At 42.2% G+C, this 18,121-nt stretch overlaps 1 protein-coding gene across 1 annotated transcript in view; it reads right to left on the bottom strand.

The window, feature by feature from the left end:
- Positions 1-322: 322 nt before the first annotated feature.
- The window catches only part of ALDH16A1 (aldehyde dehydrogenase 16 family member A1), a 49,138-nt gene continuing 31,339 nt past the window's right edge, over positions 323-18,121 (bottom strand). Inside the window, 8 exon segments of the mRNA XM_026712170.2 lie at positions 323-596; positions 1,695-1,820; positions 7,187-7,372; positions 9,450-9,654; positions 15,095-15,262; positions 16,761-16,927; positions 17,010-17,115; positions 17,713-17,849. Coding sequence (XP_026567955.2) covers positions 420-596; positions 1,695-1,820; positions 7,187-7,372; positions 9,450-9,654; positions 15,095-15,262; positions 16,761-16,927; positions 17,010-17,115; positions 17,713-17,849 — 1,272 coding nt within the window. The 3' untranslated portion in view covers positions 323-419.

Raw genomic sequence — 18,121 nt, 5'->3', positions numbered from 1 at the left:
GTTTTCTTGGGCCAAGTGTGTGTGTGTGTGTGTGTGTTTATTTCTGATGGAATCAGACTGGAAGTTTTCAAGAAAAGACTGGACAGCCACTTGACTGAAATAATATAGGATCTGCTGCCTGAATATGGGGTTGGACTAGAAGACCACCAGGGTCCTTTTCAACTCTGTTATTCTGTTATTAACATAACATCTAACCTGGGAGTGGATGAAGATACATGGGAGGAAGGTTAGGTTGCCTCACCAGGAATAGAACTTTATGAATTTGCTAAAGGAAAATACCCAGAAAGAATCAACAATTCCATTGAAAACAGCTTGCTACCAGTTTAAACAAAACAGTGAAATGCTCTTTTATTAGACATTAGAGATATGTATTTTTTACCCTGCTCCCGTCCCAATTCCCCCCCCACCCCGCCCAAAGCTCAGTTGGGAAATATGTCACCCATAGGCATCCATACACTTTTACACTGGGTGGCCTGGTAGAGAAATTCTTCTCCTGACCCATCTTCTGGATCACTCCAACAACGCATGTCAGCTCCATAATTCACCCATGTCCTCTTCAGATTCCCAGCAGAAGCCCATTCCACAAGGCCAGAACCCTGTTTGGGAAAGAATCAATGTCATCATGAAGCCATTGAATGTTTGTTTATCTGACAACAGATGGCTACAAAAAGAGACATGGTGGTGGCCCAACAGTTAGGTATGCCCACCTCAACAACCTCCTACAAGATGGATTTCAAAGGATGGTCCAAACATAGCAAAACACTAAAGAAAATAGGAATGCCTATTGGAATTTGTTTGGACATTAATGCTATAGATGAACAGAACAATAAAATGATAAAATGAATAGAGCTATACTGATTTAGAACTGAGACTTTCAAAACCTTTGCATCTTTAGAGACCAGAGTCGTCTTTATAAACAGATATCACTCCTTAATCTGCCCCTTTTTGCTCTTCATTTAAACCCCTGAAGATCTGGTCTCCAAATGCCAAACCAGATACAAGCCCCCACAAAAACTCATCTCTCACCAGGGGACTTAGTAATATTTAAAAAAACAACGACACTCATGCTTTGCATGATATTCCACAACTATCCCCCACAAAACCCAACAAATATCAATCCCCACATGTGACCAAAATATGCACCCACAAAAGAAAAACAAAAATGACAGACCTATCCCCCAATAATCCCCACAAAAGCAGAAAAAAACCCATATGGTTCAAACTCAGAAGCATACCCACATTGACTATAAATAAGAGGCAAACCTCAAAAATGCTCATTTATTAAAAAAAACGTCAATAGCGCACAGGCAAAATTGACTTATGTGTATGTGAGAAAAAAAAAACTTTTACCATATAAAAAAGCTTATTGTTCTTAACAGGTCTAGTATACTTGTGATACCAACATGAGAACTGAAGGAAGAAATGGAGGGAAAATAAATTAGTAATTGGCTGAACAAACCAAGCTTTTACTCTGCTTGCTGGGAAGATTGACCTTGGCTTGTTCAATAAATCAGCTGTGGAACTCAGTTACATCTGAAGATGGACAGGACACAGTGCAGTATATACAGTCCTCAACTTACAACAGTTCATTTAGTGACCGTTGGCTGCCTTGAGCTGTTCTATGGCAAGTTGGCCATGATGAGTTGGCTGTGGAAATTGGCCTATCCCGTCCCACAGCCTGCAAGGACACTCACCTCTTTAGAGCCGAAGTACCACATGGCTTGGACATCATGATGCTCAGCTAAACTTCGACTCAAATAATCCCGGGAGCCAGAGATGATATTCATTATCCCAGCAGGCACATCAGAGGTGTTTAATACCTGTTAACAATAAAGAAGTATGGGGAAGTGGATGCTACTAACCCCCTAAACCAAGATGCAATCTCCTTCAGTATGATATGAAAATAAACCAAAATTGTCAGATTTGCTTCTCGCATATTGTTTCCTCCTTATTGATTCTCCCCAAATTATTTGTAAGTTTATACAGAAACAAAAATACATAAAACACAAAAGCACAGCGAATATTTCTTTCCCTCAACACATCTCTATCAAAGCCCTTAGGTTTCTAGGAAAAGTCACTCCAGAACCAGCATGGCTGCCTGTTTGGAGCACTGAGTTATAATGTAGGATGTTACTGACTTAACAACTGCAGCGATTCACTTAATACCTGTAGCAAGAAAGGCTGTAAAATGAGGCAAAACTCACTTAACAATTGTCTTGCTTAGTAACAGAAATTTTGCACTCAATTGTGGTCGTTATTCAATGACTACTTATATCTGCAGGACACTAAATCGGAGAAACCTGTCCCATGCTATAAAATTCTTGTTGCAAAACATTATTATTCAACCCGTTCATCCAAAAACAATCTTTGTTTGGATAAATTGAGGACTCTTTCTTTAGAAATCAACATCTCTTGCCAATGTAGAAGACAGCAGAAGAAAATAGTCATAAATATTGGGATCATTACGTGGATTTGGCCTTTCAATGATTTAACGAAGATGAAACATGAAAACACAATTCTTCCCATCTCCTGCCCTTAAACGAAGTGTTTGAAGTAGATATCTTGAGAGAGAATCAAAAGTGGACTGATTGTACTGGTGATGTACTTGGTTCCGGTGTTAGTAACAAATTCTGTTGCTATGCAAAAGTTGGCTGTGTTCATTATTTTGCAATTCTAAAGAAGACCAATTTTTGGGAAATACAGATCCAAAGGCAGCCAACAATCTGCTTGCTACTTTGACCAGCAAAACAAAATGAATCATACATCTTTCCTGGGATCCTAAAGTAGGCCATTTATGTCTATTTATCTTTTCAGAAAATGATTGATATCTAACATGCTGTATCCAAAATCTAGGAGGAATGGAAGCGGAGGCATGATGATTTTATGAATTTAAATAGTTTATATGCCTATTAAAGATTATAATTTCACCCAGTTTTTTCCTGGTGAAGAGTAGAGAGAGATCTTTAAATTTTTCTTGTCTCCTATTTTAATATACATATTTAATACTATTTTAATTTAGGGTTGCTTGATGCTTTTTAACAGAGACATTTATTCCTGTTCTTCATTGACAATACTTTCCAATAAAGCAGGGGTCCCCAAACTTGGCAATTTTAAGACTTGTGGATTTCGGGAGTTCCGGTTTGATCCTCATCAGTGTTGGTGCGGAATCTGCGATCGTGTGTGGTTTTGCCCGAGCTTACTTGCTGGAGGGTTCCAATTGGAACTGGAGTCACCCTGGTGGGGTGGTGAAGAAGGGGGAAATCGCCTGGAGGGTCGAGGGGAGCTGCAACTCCCCTCCCTGACAGGAAAACCCTTCCCAAAGGCAAGCTGCAGAGGTGGTCTTAAAATGGCCACCATAAAGACGAAGAACATTCCGGAAAACTAAGTTGTGTGCTGGAGAGAGAAGAAGCGAGCAGAGTGTGAACCAGGCAAAGGACATCGCTTTTTAGGTACCCCGGTATCAAATTAAAGAGCTATTTTGGAGGAAAGTGTGTGGAAGCGGCAACCAGAGAAAGTGAGAAAGAAAATGGGTCTTTAAATTTGGATTTGACTATTCTATTGGACTAGTCTGGAGGAGAAATTTAAAGGAAAATACATTAACACAACAAAGGTTTAAAAATTAAACTGGACAGATATTGAATTGTGGGCACTTAAAGGGCATAACTAAATGCTGGAATTAAGTGTATTGAAAAGAATAGCTAATGACTGAAATTAGCGAACTTAATAAAGATATTATATTCAACAAAGAAAGTTGGGTAGGCAGGCAGGCAGACCTTTTGGATGAATGAATGGATAGGTAGGCAGGCAGGAAAGCAGGCAGGACAGAGACCTTTTGGATGGATAGATGGATAGGTAGGTAGATAGATAAGTAGGTTAGTAGGTAGGTAGAAAGAAAGACAGACAGGTAGGTAGGCAGGAAGGCAGGCAGACAGGAAATGGATGGATGCATGGATGGACAGACCGACAATGCGACAGCGGCGGCACTTTGGGAAAGTGGTGGCAGCGGCTTTTCCCAATGTGCTGCTGCAATTGAGGCGCCAGTTCCAGTGCGGTACAATAGTCAATGGGGTGACCCTGCAGGGCTGGCACCTCGAACACCTCCCTGCTGCCTCTTAGTGTCCCCAAGGGGGCCAGCAGAGGGGTGCTAAGAGGCGACAGGGGGGCGTTCGAGGCACAGGCTGGCCCTGCAGTTCACCCATCGTCCAGCACTGCTCTGGAGCCAGCGCCCCCAATGCGGAAGTGGTGGCATGTTACATGCTGCTGCGACTGTGTTCGACGCGCCGCCCCCCCGCCGCCTCTTAGCGCCCCTCTGCCAGCCCCCTTGGGGATGCTAAGAGGTGGCAGGGGGTGGCATGTCAAACGTGCCCGCGCCAGCACATAATGTGCCACTGCTTCCACATTGGAGGCACCGGCTCTGGAGCGTTACTACAGTCAATGGGTGAACCTGCAGGGCCGGTGCCTCGAACGCCCCCCTGCTGCCTAGTGTCCCCAAGGGGGCCAGCAGAGGGGCGCTAAGAGGCGGCAGGGGCAGCGGCATGTCAAATGCAGCTGTGGTGGCACGTAATGTGCCACCGCTTCTGCATTGGAGACACCCGCTCCAGAGTGGTGCTACAGTCAATGAGTGAACCTGCAGGACTGGCCCCTTGAATGCCCCCCCTTGCCTCTTAGCGCCCCCCTGCCATCCCCCTTGCCTCTTAGTGCCCTACTAAGGCATCCCACCGCCCCCCAGGGGGTGGTACCGGCCACTTTGGGAACCACTAGGTTAGTGAGTTAAATCTTCATTGTGCTATCTGCTATGGCCTCAAAATGTTTTCTTATTTAGCTACTGACAACTAAGATTTCATCAATACGTATGTAAAATTAATGGATTTTTGCCTTGATGTATGTCAGTTTACACCTATTTCAATGGAATTGCATTTAGTTAATCACCATTTTTTTAAAAAAAACACAAAAATCCTTCTGTAGGTTTTCAGTTACTTTTGTTCTTTTTACTACAGGTAGTCTTTGACTTATGACCACAATCGAACTTCAAATTTCTGTTGCTAAGCAAGTTGTATTTTAGGTGAGTTTTGCACCATTTTACAATCTTTCTTGCCGCAGTTGTTAACCACCTAAGCTGTTAAATTAGTAGCACAGTTGCTAAAGTGAATTTAGCTTCTCCACTGATTTTGCTCATCAGAAGGTTGCAAAAAGTGATCACATGACCCCAGGACACTGGAACCATCATAAATCCATGCCAGTTCCAAGCAGCCAAATTTATATCATGTGATCATGGGGAGGCTGCAACAGTCGTAAGTGTGAAAAATGGTCATAAGTCACTTTTTTCAGTGCTGTTGTAACTTCAAATTGTTTCAAAATGAATGGTTGGAGGGTACACTGTACAGTTTGGAAACATCTACAAACCAGCTAAGAGCTTAATCATAAATCAAGAGCCTTTATCAAGAATTTAAAAAACAATGATTCCCAGCACAGAGATCCTTAAGGGTCTCCGTGTCTTTCCTCCTCTGAGAAAAATGCCTGTTTATTTCTATTCTTTACCTTCTGTTCTTTATGGGAGGTCATAATAAAAAAAAAAAAATATCTCATCCCACAGGCATTATGTTCCATCAAGAGTCATCTATGAAAAAAATTGTCAGGCGCATTTGAGAATCCATATACACCATTTTGCCTCTGTTCTGTTTGTTGATACAAAATTTCCCAAAATTTGGTAGAACTGAATTTACTTTTGGGGAGTTCTGGCCCTCAGCTTGATTGTAGCAACAAATCACCTATTTTTGCTAGGAGGTCAGCAATTTTACACAAGTTCTTCAAGAAGTCTTGGTTTTAGATACATTTTAGGCCTCAGCACTATTGAAAATGTGAAAAAATACAGGCTAAAATGACAGAAAGCAGATGCATAATTTGGGAACCCTGCCTTAAAGGAAGGAAGGATAAATGTTTTATGTTGTGAAGAAATCATGTGTGGCCCTAATACAGTGTTTCTCAACCTTAAGAGTGGTGGACTTTAATTCTAGCCAGTATGCTGGCTGGGAATTCTGGGAGTTGAAGTCCTCACTTCTTAAAGTTGCCAAGGTTGAGAAACACCGTGGTAATAGCTATGGTATCTGATTCCCTACTCTTACCACCTTAATTCCTTTCCTTTTATTAAACCACATTAACACCTTTTATTAATTGTAAAATGAATTACAAATATATTTATGTAACTACTAAGAATAAGATAGGATACAGGCATTTGTACAATTGTCTTCTTATGCAACTTCCCAAAGAGAGACTTAAGCTCTTCCCAAGTGAGGAATTTCGCATTCTTAGGGTACCACAGAAGCCATTCTGCCTGTTTCTTCCAGACTCAAAAGGGGAAAAATGTAGACATTCCTAAAACAAGTTAACCACCGTAAGGATAATAATTACCACAGCTTCTTTAGCCTGATTTTTAGTCCCCTCTGTTTTGTCCAATAAAACCAGTTTCTTTTTCTTCTGAACCCAGCTTTATTACAGCAGATAATTTTAAGAATAATTTTTGAGTGCATTGTTCCCCAAAATCTTTGAATTCTTCAGGATAATGTTTTGCTCCATTATGCTTTAGTGGATCTCTTTTGCTTTAATTATAATCTTTGTTCTTTCTGATTTCTTCTAATGTCCAACCTTCAAAATCCAATCTTATGATTCCCCCTCCGCTCCTTAATTGAGAGCATTTTCTCATGGGTACATTTCTTATCTATTTTCAAGAATAAATATATTTAAAATCCACAGGAAGGATTCTTGTAATTAATTTCAAAATCTTATTTAAAATCCATCAAGCTTCTTAGCCTGCTTGTAAATTTGCCAAATCAAACTTCTAATCAGCCTTTTGCTGTTTCTTCCAAACTAAGATTATTTTGGAATCCTTAAACATGCGTAAAACTTGCCTGAATCACATTTTATGAGTTTACTATTACGTTTTTATGAGGTTCTGATAGCATCAACTCCCCAGAGCCTTGCCAAGCGGCCAAAATATCGAGTTTTTTTTTGGCTAAATAAATATTCCATGAGCAGAGGAGAAAATACTTAAAAGAGAAACAGGTGATACACTCCCTGGAGTGGTTGAGGTTCACACCTGGGGGCAGGTGCATGTCACTCGCATGTTCATTCATATCTGCTTTTTAAAACGATCTTCAAAATGTGTCACAAAGAAAAATTCAGAAAATACCTGAATAAAGTCCAAGGCAGGCAAAGGATATCGCTCACTGGGAATAACCACAACACAGTTGCCACGAGTAATTGCTGGAGCAAATAAGCTGACAAAACTGAGGAGAGGATGCGCGTCTGGACAGGCAATTCCCACGACACCAAGGGGTTCTCGAAAGTGAACGCAGGCACCATATAGAGTGGTTTCCTGAAGCAGAAAAAGGCCCAAGCAAAAATTTCAAGGCTTATAAAGAGAATAAAAGATCTCCTATTAACAAAATGCCTTCTGATTGTCAGCCTCCCTTTCCTTTTTAAATCAACCCACTGAAATATCTATATGGAAGAGCCTTGCTGGCACGGTAGCTAGAATACACATAATGCAGGCTAATTCTGCTGGCGCCAGCAGTTTGATCCTGACCAGCTGAAGGTTGATTCAGCCTTCTATCCTTACAAAGTTGGTAAAACGAGGACCCAGATTGTTGGGGGCAATACAGTGACTCTGTAGACCGCTTAGAGAAAGGTATAAAGCACTGTGAAGTCTAAGTGCTATTGCTAATGCTTTGATTTTTATTTTCATACACACCTTTTCCTTTCTTATGAGGGTTTCCCTAATCCAAAAGAAAATTGCCAGACCCCTGCAGCTCCAATGTTAGCATTGCTAGTTAGCCTAGACAAGAACACCACCCAAAGTGCTAGCTATACTTTTATAGTAAAATCATATTCACAGAATCCTTGCAGTCTGAGGGTCCATCTCTCTCTCTCTCTGCTCATCTTTTCAGTCGAAGAACCTTGGGAGGATTCCTTTTAAGATGGTTGCCACACCCTCATTGCTTCTGTAAGCTCAGCTGCCTCTTATCTAATGTTGTCTAGTCTGTAGTTCTTCCTCCTTTCTCCCAAGCATATTCCCACATACCTTCAGTTACTGGTACATACAGGGCCGATAACGTAGAGGGGAATCTTTGCTATGGTATGAACAGAAACCTCCACAAGTTGCCTTTGTGGCATTTTAGCTCAGGGAAGGCCTCTATATTTGTAATTGTACCCAGTAAGGTCTCCTCTTTGCCAATCTTCACATGCAAATACAGGTGTCACTGTTCCAATTCTCCAAAACCAATAAAAAGTTTGATTAACTGCTTTTAATTCTGGCAGGCCTGGAAACATCGGCACATAGCAACCAAAACAAAGGCGGTAATAACCGTTGCTGCTTCCCCATCTATTTAACCCCACCCCCTGCGCATGCCTGCCCCACCCACATGGCTGTTGTACTTCTACAGAGGCCTGGAATCTTTCTGCTGGGCCTAGTTCTTTCTTCTGCTGCCAGCCTGCTCTCCAGCTGATTGTTGGCTGGTTGTTCTTTGTTGTCCACCACCCATACCATGAGTTTACTATTTTCATTATCCTTGTAAGCCTTCCCACCCCCAAATGGCAACTCCAATCTGGTTCGCCGGATGCTCATTGTTTCAAGGGTTGTCAACAGGGCACTCCACAAGTGGAGCGCCTTCCGTGGAACCACTATTTTCCAGTACTTTTAAGAATACCTACCTAAAGAGGGAAACTGCCATCCTCCCAAGAAGATCAGACAGGAAACATGACAGGATGAGCTAATCATACTTTATTATGAGGTTGCACTAACGGAACTTTGCAAGCCTAAAAGTGTAATTCTCCCTCCAACTTTTTTAAAGGTCTAATTATTTATAGCATATCCTTTCCAAGCTTCTTTCTTTGTCCATTACTCAATTGCAGGCTCGTCCCTCTTTAACTGATTATTCCCTAAGCATGGGCCCCTCCTTTTTGTAAGGTCATTTCACAACAAACATAAAATCATATAAATTAATGATGATACTTCCAAGGAACTTTAATTAAAGATTAAAATCATTCAAGAAGGAGCTAAACCATAACTTGGGTTACATAACTCATAGATATGGCCAACTCTGATTGGCTTTAACCTTCACACTATCTTCACTTTTGCATTCTTCAGATATATGGGCCAAGTCCCAGAAATCCTTAGCCAGGACAGCTATTGCTAAGGCTTCTGTGAATTGAACTCCACATATCTGAAGGGCACCAAAGTTGGAGAAAATTATTCAAGAATTTTGAGCTTTTTTGTTATTTTTTACAGCAGGGATTGAACCCCTTCTGCTCATAAGCTTAATTCTTGGGCACTGAGTATGGTCACATCTCACACTCTTCCGGGCATTCAGCCACATTCCATCCATCAACAGTTACAGAGTGCAAAGTGCATCATATGTACCCATCATATGTACCCAAGCCCCTGTTATTCTCACCTGCACAACTCCACCATATTTGTCAGAGTAAGCTGCCCAATAAAATAGTCGCTGCACACTCATATCCACTTCCATCAAAGCTTTCTCTTTTTCTATACCCATTAATGATTCCAGCTGTGATGCAATCTCAGCTCGACGGAGTTCCATATTTTCAGCCAGGTAGAACAAGATCTGTGCCCGGGCATGTGCTGTTTTCTTCGCCCATCTGTTATGAGACCAGCCCAAAGTTAGAAAGGAAAACTAGCACCATCGTTCATAGAATAACCCTTCCTGAGAACGTATAACCAACTTTACTGCATCAAGAAAAAAGATATTTAGCCCAGAATGCTAACTTTGGGGTGGCATGGTGGCTCAGCAGTTAAGAAGCTGGATTTGTTGGCTGGAAAGCTGGCAGACCAGGTTTGAGACCCAAGTGCCCTGTGGCAGGGTGAGCTCCTGTTTCTTGCCCCAGCTCCTGCTAACCTAGCAATTTGAAAGTAAGTAAATGTGAGTAGATAAATCGGTGGGACTGTAACAGCGCTCCATGATGTCATGCTGGCCACATGACTGTGGAAATGTCTTTGGACAGCACTGGCTCAATAGTTTTGAAATGGAGGGAGCACCGCCTCCTAGAGTCGGTAACGATTAGTGGAGTAAAATCTGCATGGACTTATTTTATGCCATCTTCTACAGCAGCTAAGTGAATGCCCAAACAGCAGAAAAAGGCAAGGGAACGGCAACCAACCAATCAATTCAACCACTTTGTTTCCCTAGGAATCATTCTCAGGACATGTGATCTAAATCAAGCCTTTTCTAAATACAGAGTCCAGGAGTAAGAGTAACATTTGCTACTTTAGGAGTAGCAAGAGCAAACTGAGAAGAGGGAACCACTTGCTGGAGAATTCTGAGAGTTGAAGTCCATACATCTTAAAGCTACCAAGTCTGGGAAACACTGATCTGTATCAATTTATTTATTTGTTAAATTTTGAAACTTCTATAGTCACTCAGAGAGGGGCTCTGAACAGTGTGCGAGTGAACTATTTAAAACCTAGAAATTTGCAAGAAGCAAGGATGTTAAACATTTTAAATGTTAAAAGTTAATTAAAAGGCTTGGGGAAAGGACATTCAAGGCCACTTAACCAGCCTCATGGTTGTGTGCTTCTCTGTGAGCCCCAAAGTATGCGGCAGAGATATGTTTTCATACTTTGCTAGAAAGAAAGGCGAGTGAGGGCCTTGGGGAGCGGGGAATTTCAGACAAAACTCTCCTCCTGGACCCTGCCAATTGAAATTCTTTAGCTGATGGGGTGCAAGCATAGCTTCACTGCCTGACTGTGTAGGATAGGCTGATGTAATGTGGAAAAGATGGTTCCATTGGTAATATGGACCAATCCAAGTAGGGCTATAAAGGTCAAAACCAATACTTTGAACTAGAGTTGGAAGCAGATTGGCACCCAATGCAGTTTGCGCAGCCAAAGTGTTACATGCATCATTCTTTGGGCACCCAAGTTTGTTCGTGTGGTTGCCTTCTGTGCCAGTTGAAGCTTCTGGTTACTTTTCCAGGGTAGCCCCATGTAGAGCAATTGCAGCAGTCCAGGTGGAAGATGTCCAGGGCACGGAATGGGACAACTCGCCCCAGCCATCTTGCCGTGGTCAACTCACCACGACTAACTCACCGTGGCCAACTCACCATGGGATAACTCGCCACTGCCAACTCATTGTGGGACAATCCAACAATTCAACTTAATTATTTACAATAATTAAACATTTTATCGTATTTTTTTTCATTCGCATTCCATTCTGCCCCCCCCCCCCCCCTCTGGCACCCCTTCTTTAATAATTATTTCACATTTTTTTCAATATTAGAGTAACTCTTGTCCTGAGGCAAGCTGACCGTGGTGAGTTGTCCTAGACCCATCAGGCATGAATGACCGAGCAGTGAGCTTCCCATCCTTCTGCATTCTGTTTGCAGGTTCTCTGACACCAGAGCTGGAACAAATCTTTGTTTGAAACCCAAGCCCTCTTCTCTAATCTGGATTTCTTCCAGATGTGCTTGAATTATGAATCTCATCCCTCTCTGATGGTTGGGAAAAGCTAGGCTGGAATCAATGATTTGGTTCATCAAAAGACAAAAGTATATATTCTACATTAAAGGACAGATACATCTAGGGAAGCATGGAAGGTATTTGGAAGAAAAATATGTATCTCTCTCTCTCCAACACACACACACACACACACACATACACACACACCAATATTCTCTCTGGTGTATTGCACAAGACTAGGCGAAAAGAGCAAGAAATAAAATAGCACGTTTGCCAAAATAAATAACATTTCCAAACGTCCACCCATCCCTTCTACTCTGTCAAGATTCAGATAATGAAATTGTACTGGGGTCAAAAAGAAATTCGAACCAATCACAAATGTGTGCTTAAGTTCTTAACTTGCAACAGTTTACTTAATGACCATTCAAAGTTACAACAGCACTGGACCGTTTTTTCACACTAATGACCACTGCAGCATCTCTACGATCAGGTGATCGAATTTCAAATGATTGGCAACCAGTTCATATTTATGATGGTTGCAGCAGCCCAGGGTCATGTCCCAGGGTCACAAAAGTCACCTTTTGTGACTTTCTGATAAGCAAAGTCACTAGGGAAACTGAATTCACTTAACACCTGTGTTACAATTTAACAACTGCAGTGATTCACTTAACAACTATGGCAAGAAAGGTAAAAAATAGGGCAAAATTCACTTAACAATTGTCTTGCTTAGCAACCAAAATTTTGGGCTAAACTGTGGTTGTAAGGCAAAGACTATCTATATTAGAGGATTAGTTTGCATCTAATGTCCTCTGCTGATGGGTCTTAGAAAAATAGCAAAAATACTTTATGCAGCTTTATTATTTTGGATACTTTCAGGTAGCATCAATTTAATTGTTTTCTCAACTGGCCAAGCTTTAGACCACTGTTCTTATACACCAAATTAATTTATACAAATACAGATTCACAAATGAAATATGCAGCAGTAACTCTAATTCAATATAATATATTTGTATGACACTATCCAAAGGTTTTATTTGGCACATGTAACAAATCCCAGTGTTAAAGTGTATGGATTTTTTGACACACACACACACACACACACACACACACACACACACCAGCTTGGGCTCAAGATTTTCTGAGAGTTATAACTCGATTCCTTGCACTAAACAGAACTGAATGGACTGGATGAACTACACATTGTTTCTCAAGCATGGCAAGTTTAAGGTGGGTGGACTTCACCTCCCAGAACTCCAAAGCCAATAATGCTGGCTGAGGAATTCTGGGAGTTGAAGTTTATACATCTTAACATTGCCAAGTTCGAGAAATACTACCCAGAAGATCTCTTCCAATTCTGTGGAACTACACTGCTCAAAAAAATAAAGGGAACACAAAAATAAGACATCCTAGATCTGAATGAATGAAATATTCTTATTAAATACTTTGCTCATTACATAGTTGAATGTGCTGACAAAAAAACTCACACAAAAATTATCAATGGAAATCAAATTTAGCAACCCATGGAAGTCTGGATTTGGAGTTACACTCAAAATTAAAGTGGGGAAAAACACTACAGGCTGATCCAACTTTGATGTAATGTCCTTAAAACAAGTCAAAATGAGGCTCAGTAGTGTGTGTGGCCTCCATGTGCCTGTATGACCTCCCTACAGCGCCTGGGCATGCTCTTGATGAGGTGGCGGGTGGTCTCCTGAGGGATCTCCTCCCACACCTGGACTAAAGCATCCCCCAACTCCTGGACAGTCTGTGGTGCAATGTGGCATGAGACATGATGTTCCAGATGTGCTCAATTGGATTCAGGTCTGGGGAACAGGCGGGCCAGTCCATAGCATCAATGCCTTCATCTTGCAGGAACTGCTGACACACTCCAGCCACATGAGGTCTAGCATTGTCTTGCATTAGGAGGAACCCAGGGCCAACCGCACCAGCATATGGTCTCACAAGGGGTCTGAGGATCTCATCTTGGTACCTAATGGCAGTCAGGCTACCTCTGGAGAGCACATGGAGGGCTGTGCGGCCCCCTAAAGAAATGCCACCCCACCCCATTACTGACCCACTGCCAAACTGGTCATGCTGAAGGATGTTGCAGGCAGCAGAACGTTCTCCACGGCGTCTCCAGACCCTGTCATGTCTGTCACATGTGCTTAGTGTGAACCTGCTTTCATCTGTGAAGAGCACAGGGCACCAGTGGCGAATTTGCCAATCTTGGTGTTCTCTGGCAATTGCCAAACTTCCTGCACGGTGTTGGGCTGTAAGCACAACCCACACCTGTGGACGTCAGGCCCTCATACCACCCTCATGGTATCTGTTTCTGACCGTTTGAGCAGCCACATGCACATTTGTGGCCCTCTAGAGGTCATTTTGCAGGGCTCTGGCAGTGTTCCTCCTGTCTCTCCTTGCACAAAGGCGGAGGTAGCGGTCCTGATGCTGGGTTGCCCTTCTACGGCCTCCTCCATGTCTCCTGATGTACTGACCTGTCTCCTGGTAGCGCCTTCATGCTCTGGACACTACGCTGACAGACACAGCAAACCTTCTTGCCACAGCTCGCATTGATGTGCCATCCTGGATGAGCTGCACTACCTGAGCTTCTTGTGTGAGTTGTAGACTCCGTCTCACGCTACCACTAGAGTGAAAGCACCGCCAACATTCAAAAGTGACCAAACCATCAGCCAGAAAGCATAGGAACTGAGAAGTGGTCTGTGGTCACCACCTGCAGAACCACTCCTTTATTGGGGATGTCTTGCTAACTGCCTGAGCTTTCCACCTGTTGTCTATTCCATTTGCACAACAGCATGTGAAATTGATTGTCAATCAGTGTTGCTGCCTAAGTGGACAGTTTGATTTCACAGAAGTGTGATTGACTTGGCATTACATTGTGTTAAGTGTTCCCTTTATTTTTTTGAGCAGTGTGTTTAAATATTAAGGTAAGAAAAAATGTTAATTAACACAGAACAAAGAACATTGTGGGGTCCTCTTTTTGAAGTATGTAACTGGTCTCTTCCTGTGAGTATGCTGATAAATCACAGGCAGCTCTCTCTATGTAGACAGCCATCAACTTATAAGTGTCACTGACTCTGGAATTAAAGTCATGGTGGTTATTAAGCAGCTCACCGGGTAACGGCACCAAATTTTACCATTTTCATTGTGGCAATTGTTAAGTGAATGCCATGGTCATTAAGTGAACCCAGCAGCCCTTAATTAAATCTATTTTATCCAATGGGTGTTTCTTGCAGAAAACTGGAAGTAAATGCAGGAAAATGGCAAAAACTGCTGAAAATCATGGTCATGTGATCATGGGATGCTGCAAACTACTGTAAATGAAAGCCGGTTGACAAGAGTCCAAATATGAACATGTGACATACACTCTCTCTCCCTCCTTCCTCCCTCTCCTGTTTATCCTGGTGTGTTGAGATATATACCTGCTATTGCAATTCTGGAACCAAATCCTAAGTACCTTTTGGGTGGGGGGGGAAGATCCATTGTAATTTCAAATGATCACCATGCAATCGGTCATTAAGCAAGGACTACTTGTATGCATCTCATAATGAGAGAACAATCCCAAATCCCTGGGTTAGATGGTAAGTTAAATGAAAAGTCTGGACTTACCCAGGCGCTGCTTTGTGAGCAGCCTCCACTGCATTATGGATGTCTTTCACGTTCCCATCTGCCACAAGGGCCACTGCTTTGCCTGCGTGATCAAGGATGGCTCGGGAACTCAAGGAATCCGGTCTCTTCTGAGCACCACCGTAGTACAGCTTGTAGGTTTGGTCCATGCTGTGGAAGGAAGGAGAGAGGAAGGAAGAAGGAAGAGTGAGAGGGAGGGAGGAGAAACTGCAATAGAGCTTTTGCCTCTTGTTCTTCTGAATCCATTTCAAAACAAAGCTGAAAAGGTCAGGAAGGCAAAAAAAAAACTCCGGGTGCGTGGATTTTACAGATAGGTTGAGACTTCCCGAGGATGAAATTCCCTAGAATAGGCTTGAAAAGTGGTTTGGGAAAGTGAAAATGTCTGGATATTAAGACATAGTCCTTCTATTATTAAGCGTAGTTCTTTATATTCAAGGGCTACAATCCCTTCCCCCCATTTCCTCAAAATTGAGATGCAAAAGATGGCTATGAATTCTGCTTATTTAATGAGAAAGGAAAGGCCCTATGCGCTGCTGAAATGCACTCGGCATGAGAGAACCAGGCCTTTCTTATTGATCATAGGGATGGTTCACAATCATGTCGGGCCCATTATTGTTCTTAATGTTTAGCTAAAGTAGGGGAACTCCGTACCTTGAACTTTGGAAGAAGGATTAGATGTTGGCCGATGAATAGATTCTGAGATTTAAATGCTGGTGAACTCTTGATCCTAACCACTTTTCAAAAACTCATTAATCAGCTGCACTCCAGAATTAGGCAATGGCGCCATCTTAAACAAAACTCAATAATAAAGATACTTTCCTATTTTTTTTCTCAAGCTTCACTGTAAATTTCTGTTCTTGCTGAAAAGTTATTTAGGATACATATCCCAGGTCTAAAGCTTCAACAACTCTGGATAAAATGCTAAGGGTCATCTTTTCCCAATAAAAGTGTAGTCTAGAGATGTAGTCTTTATTGCAGTGTTTAAGGTGCTGGACTAGAAGCCGGGCAACTGTGAGTTCTAGTCCCACATTTAGCATGAAAGCTGGCTGGGTGACTTTGGGCCAATCACCAGGAAACCGTGAGTTCTATTCCTCCCAGAGGCATGTACTTCTCATCTAAGCCCAACCCATCTACCAAAGTTGTTGCTGTGGGAAAATAGGAGCCTGATGCATACCACCTTGAGCTGTATAAAAAAAACAAGTCTAGCCAGTTTTTTAACATTTCCCCATAATGCAACGGGTTTTTGACAGGAGTGTTACACAGGGACTGTGTAACAACTCACCACAGGATAAATCACTATGGGACTAGTTCCTTTAATAATTCGTCATCAAAGAATAAAAAAAAAAACTGGTGGTCATAGGATTAATTTCTTTTGATACAACAGATAAATTAATTTTAATGAAAACATGGTCAACAAAAATAAAAAGAACTATGCAAATGCACCGCGTGAGTTAGCTGTGGTGAGTTGGCCAGGGCAAATTGCCTGAGGCATGTTGTCTCATTCTGTTGTGAGGTACTGTGGCTGTATAAGATCATCAAGTCTGATTTTCTGCTTTTTTTAAAAAAAAAATTCTTGCTACAAAGCGTGTGAAGTAGTTTTCTGAAAAAAAAAAAAAAACACCACAGGTGCTTTCCCACTTATTCTTACCTTGGAATGTCTTCTTTCAGCTCAGAAACTATAGAGGAGGGAGCTTTATCCCCAGGAATCAGTGGGAGATCACTCTTTGGTGAAGTAGCAAAGATTCTGTAGTTCAGATCCAAACTACTGATGTGTGGTTGAATTTCCCAGATTGGTCTCACGTATTCATAAAGTGCCTGGACAGAAAGAATTCGGAATTAAACTTAGAGATGCGCTGGGATCCCTCCCGCCAGTCAGTTACGGCCCTTCCTCACTAACCTCTTTGCCTCCATTCCGTCCATGGCCACTTTCCTTATACCCTCCAAAGGCAGCTGCGGCATCTAGCATATTGTGGCTGTTGATCCAGACTGTTCCAACCTGCAAACTAAGAAGACGGAAGACAAAAAGGGGCGAGGGATTTCAAGTAGCCTGACACGAAAAATTAGACACTTTTGCGTGTTCTGTGCAGGGAGTCCTCGACTTATAATCCTAATTGAGCCCTAGAGTTTGGTTGTTAATTGAGATATATGTTAAGTGGGTTTGCCCCATTTTTACAACCTTTCTTGTCACAATTGTAAAGTGAATCGCCGTAGTTGATAAGTTAGTAACATGGCTGTTAAGTGAATCTGGCTTCCCCACTGACTTCGCTTGTCAAAAGGTCGCAAAAGAGGGTCACGGGACCACGGGATCCAGCAACGGTCGTAAGTATGAACCAGTTGCCAAGCATCAGAATTTTGATCATATGATTGTGGGGATGCTGCAATGGTTGTAACTGTGAAAAACAGCCGTAAGTCACTTTTTTCAGTGCTGTTGGAACTTTCAACGGTCACTAAATGAACTATTGTAAGTCGGGGACTACCTGCACAGGGAGAAAACAATGGTTTAGGTCTCTGTGATTGGGAACCAAATGACAGAATGCAGATGGATCCAGAGGAGAGATCAGGACACCGTAACCAAGAACAGGCTGCACTAAAAGTGATACCTGTGGGCAACTTCAAGTGCCAAGGGAAGAATTTCTGTCCACACGCTAGCGGCCAGTCCGTGAGGGGTACTGTTCCCCAAAGCCACTGCCTCCTTGGTTGTCCGGAAAGTCAGGGATACCAGAACAGGTCCAAAGATCTGGAAAAGAAAATGCTTTAAATCAAGGGTCTCCAACCTTGGCAACTTTAAGACTTGTGGACTTCAACTCTCAGAATTCTTCAGCCAGCAAAGCTGGTTGAAGTTCACAAGTCTTAAAAATTGCCAAGGTTGGAGACTCCTGCTTTAGATCATTTTTAAACAATGAGAATCTGTTACCCTATGATTTCCTATCAAAGCAAATTGATTTCCTATCAAAGCAAATCCTGCCAAGGAGGGGTGCTTGGTTGAAAACAGCAGTAACTGCATATATG

This window comes from Pseudonaja textilis, chromosome Z (assembly GCF_049901715.1).
Source record: "Pseudonaja textilis isolate UNSWEBS1 chromosome Z, rPseTex1.2, whole genome shotgun sequence".
Lineage (NCBI taxonomy): Eukaryota > Metazoa > Chordata > Lepidosauria > Squamata > Elapidae > Pseudonaja > Pseudonaja textilis.
The sequence above is the reverse complement of the archived record's forward strand: the minus strand, read 5'-3'. Positions and strand labels throughout refer to the sequence as shown.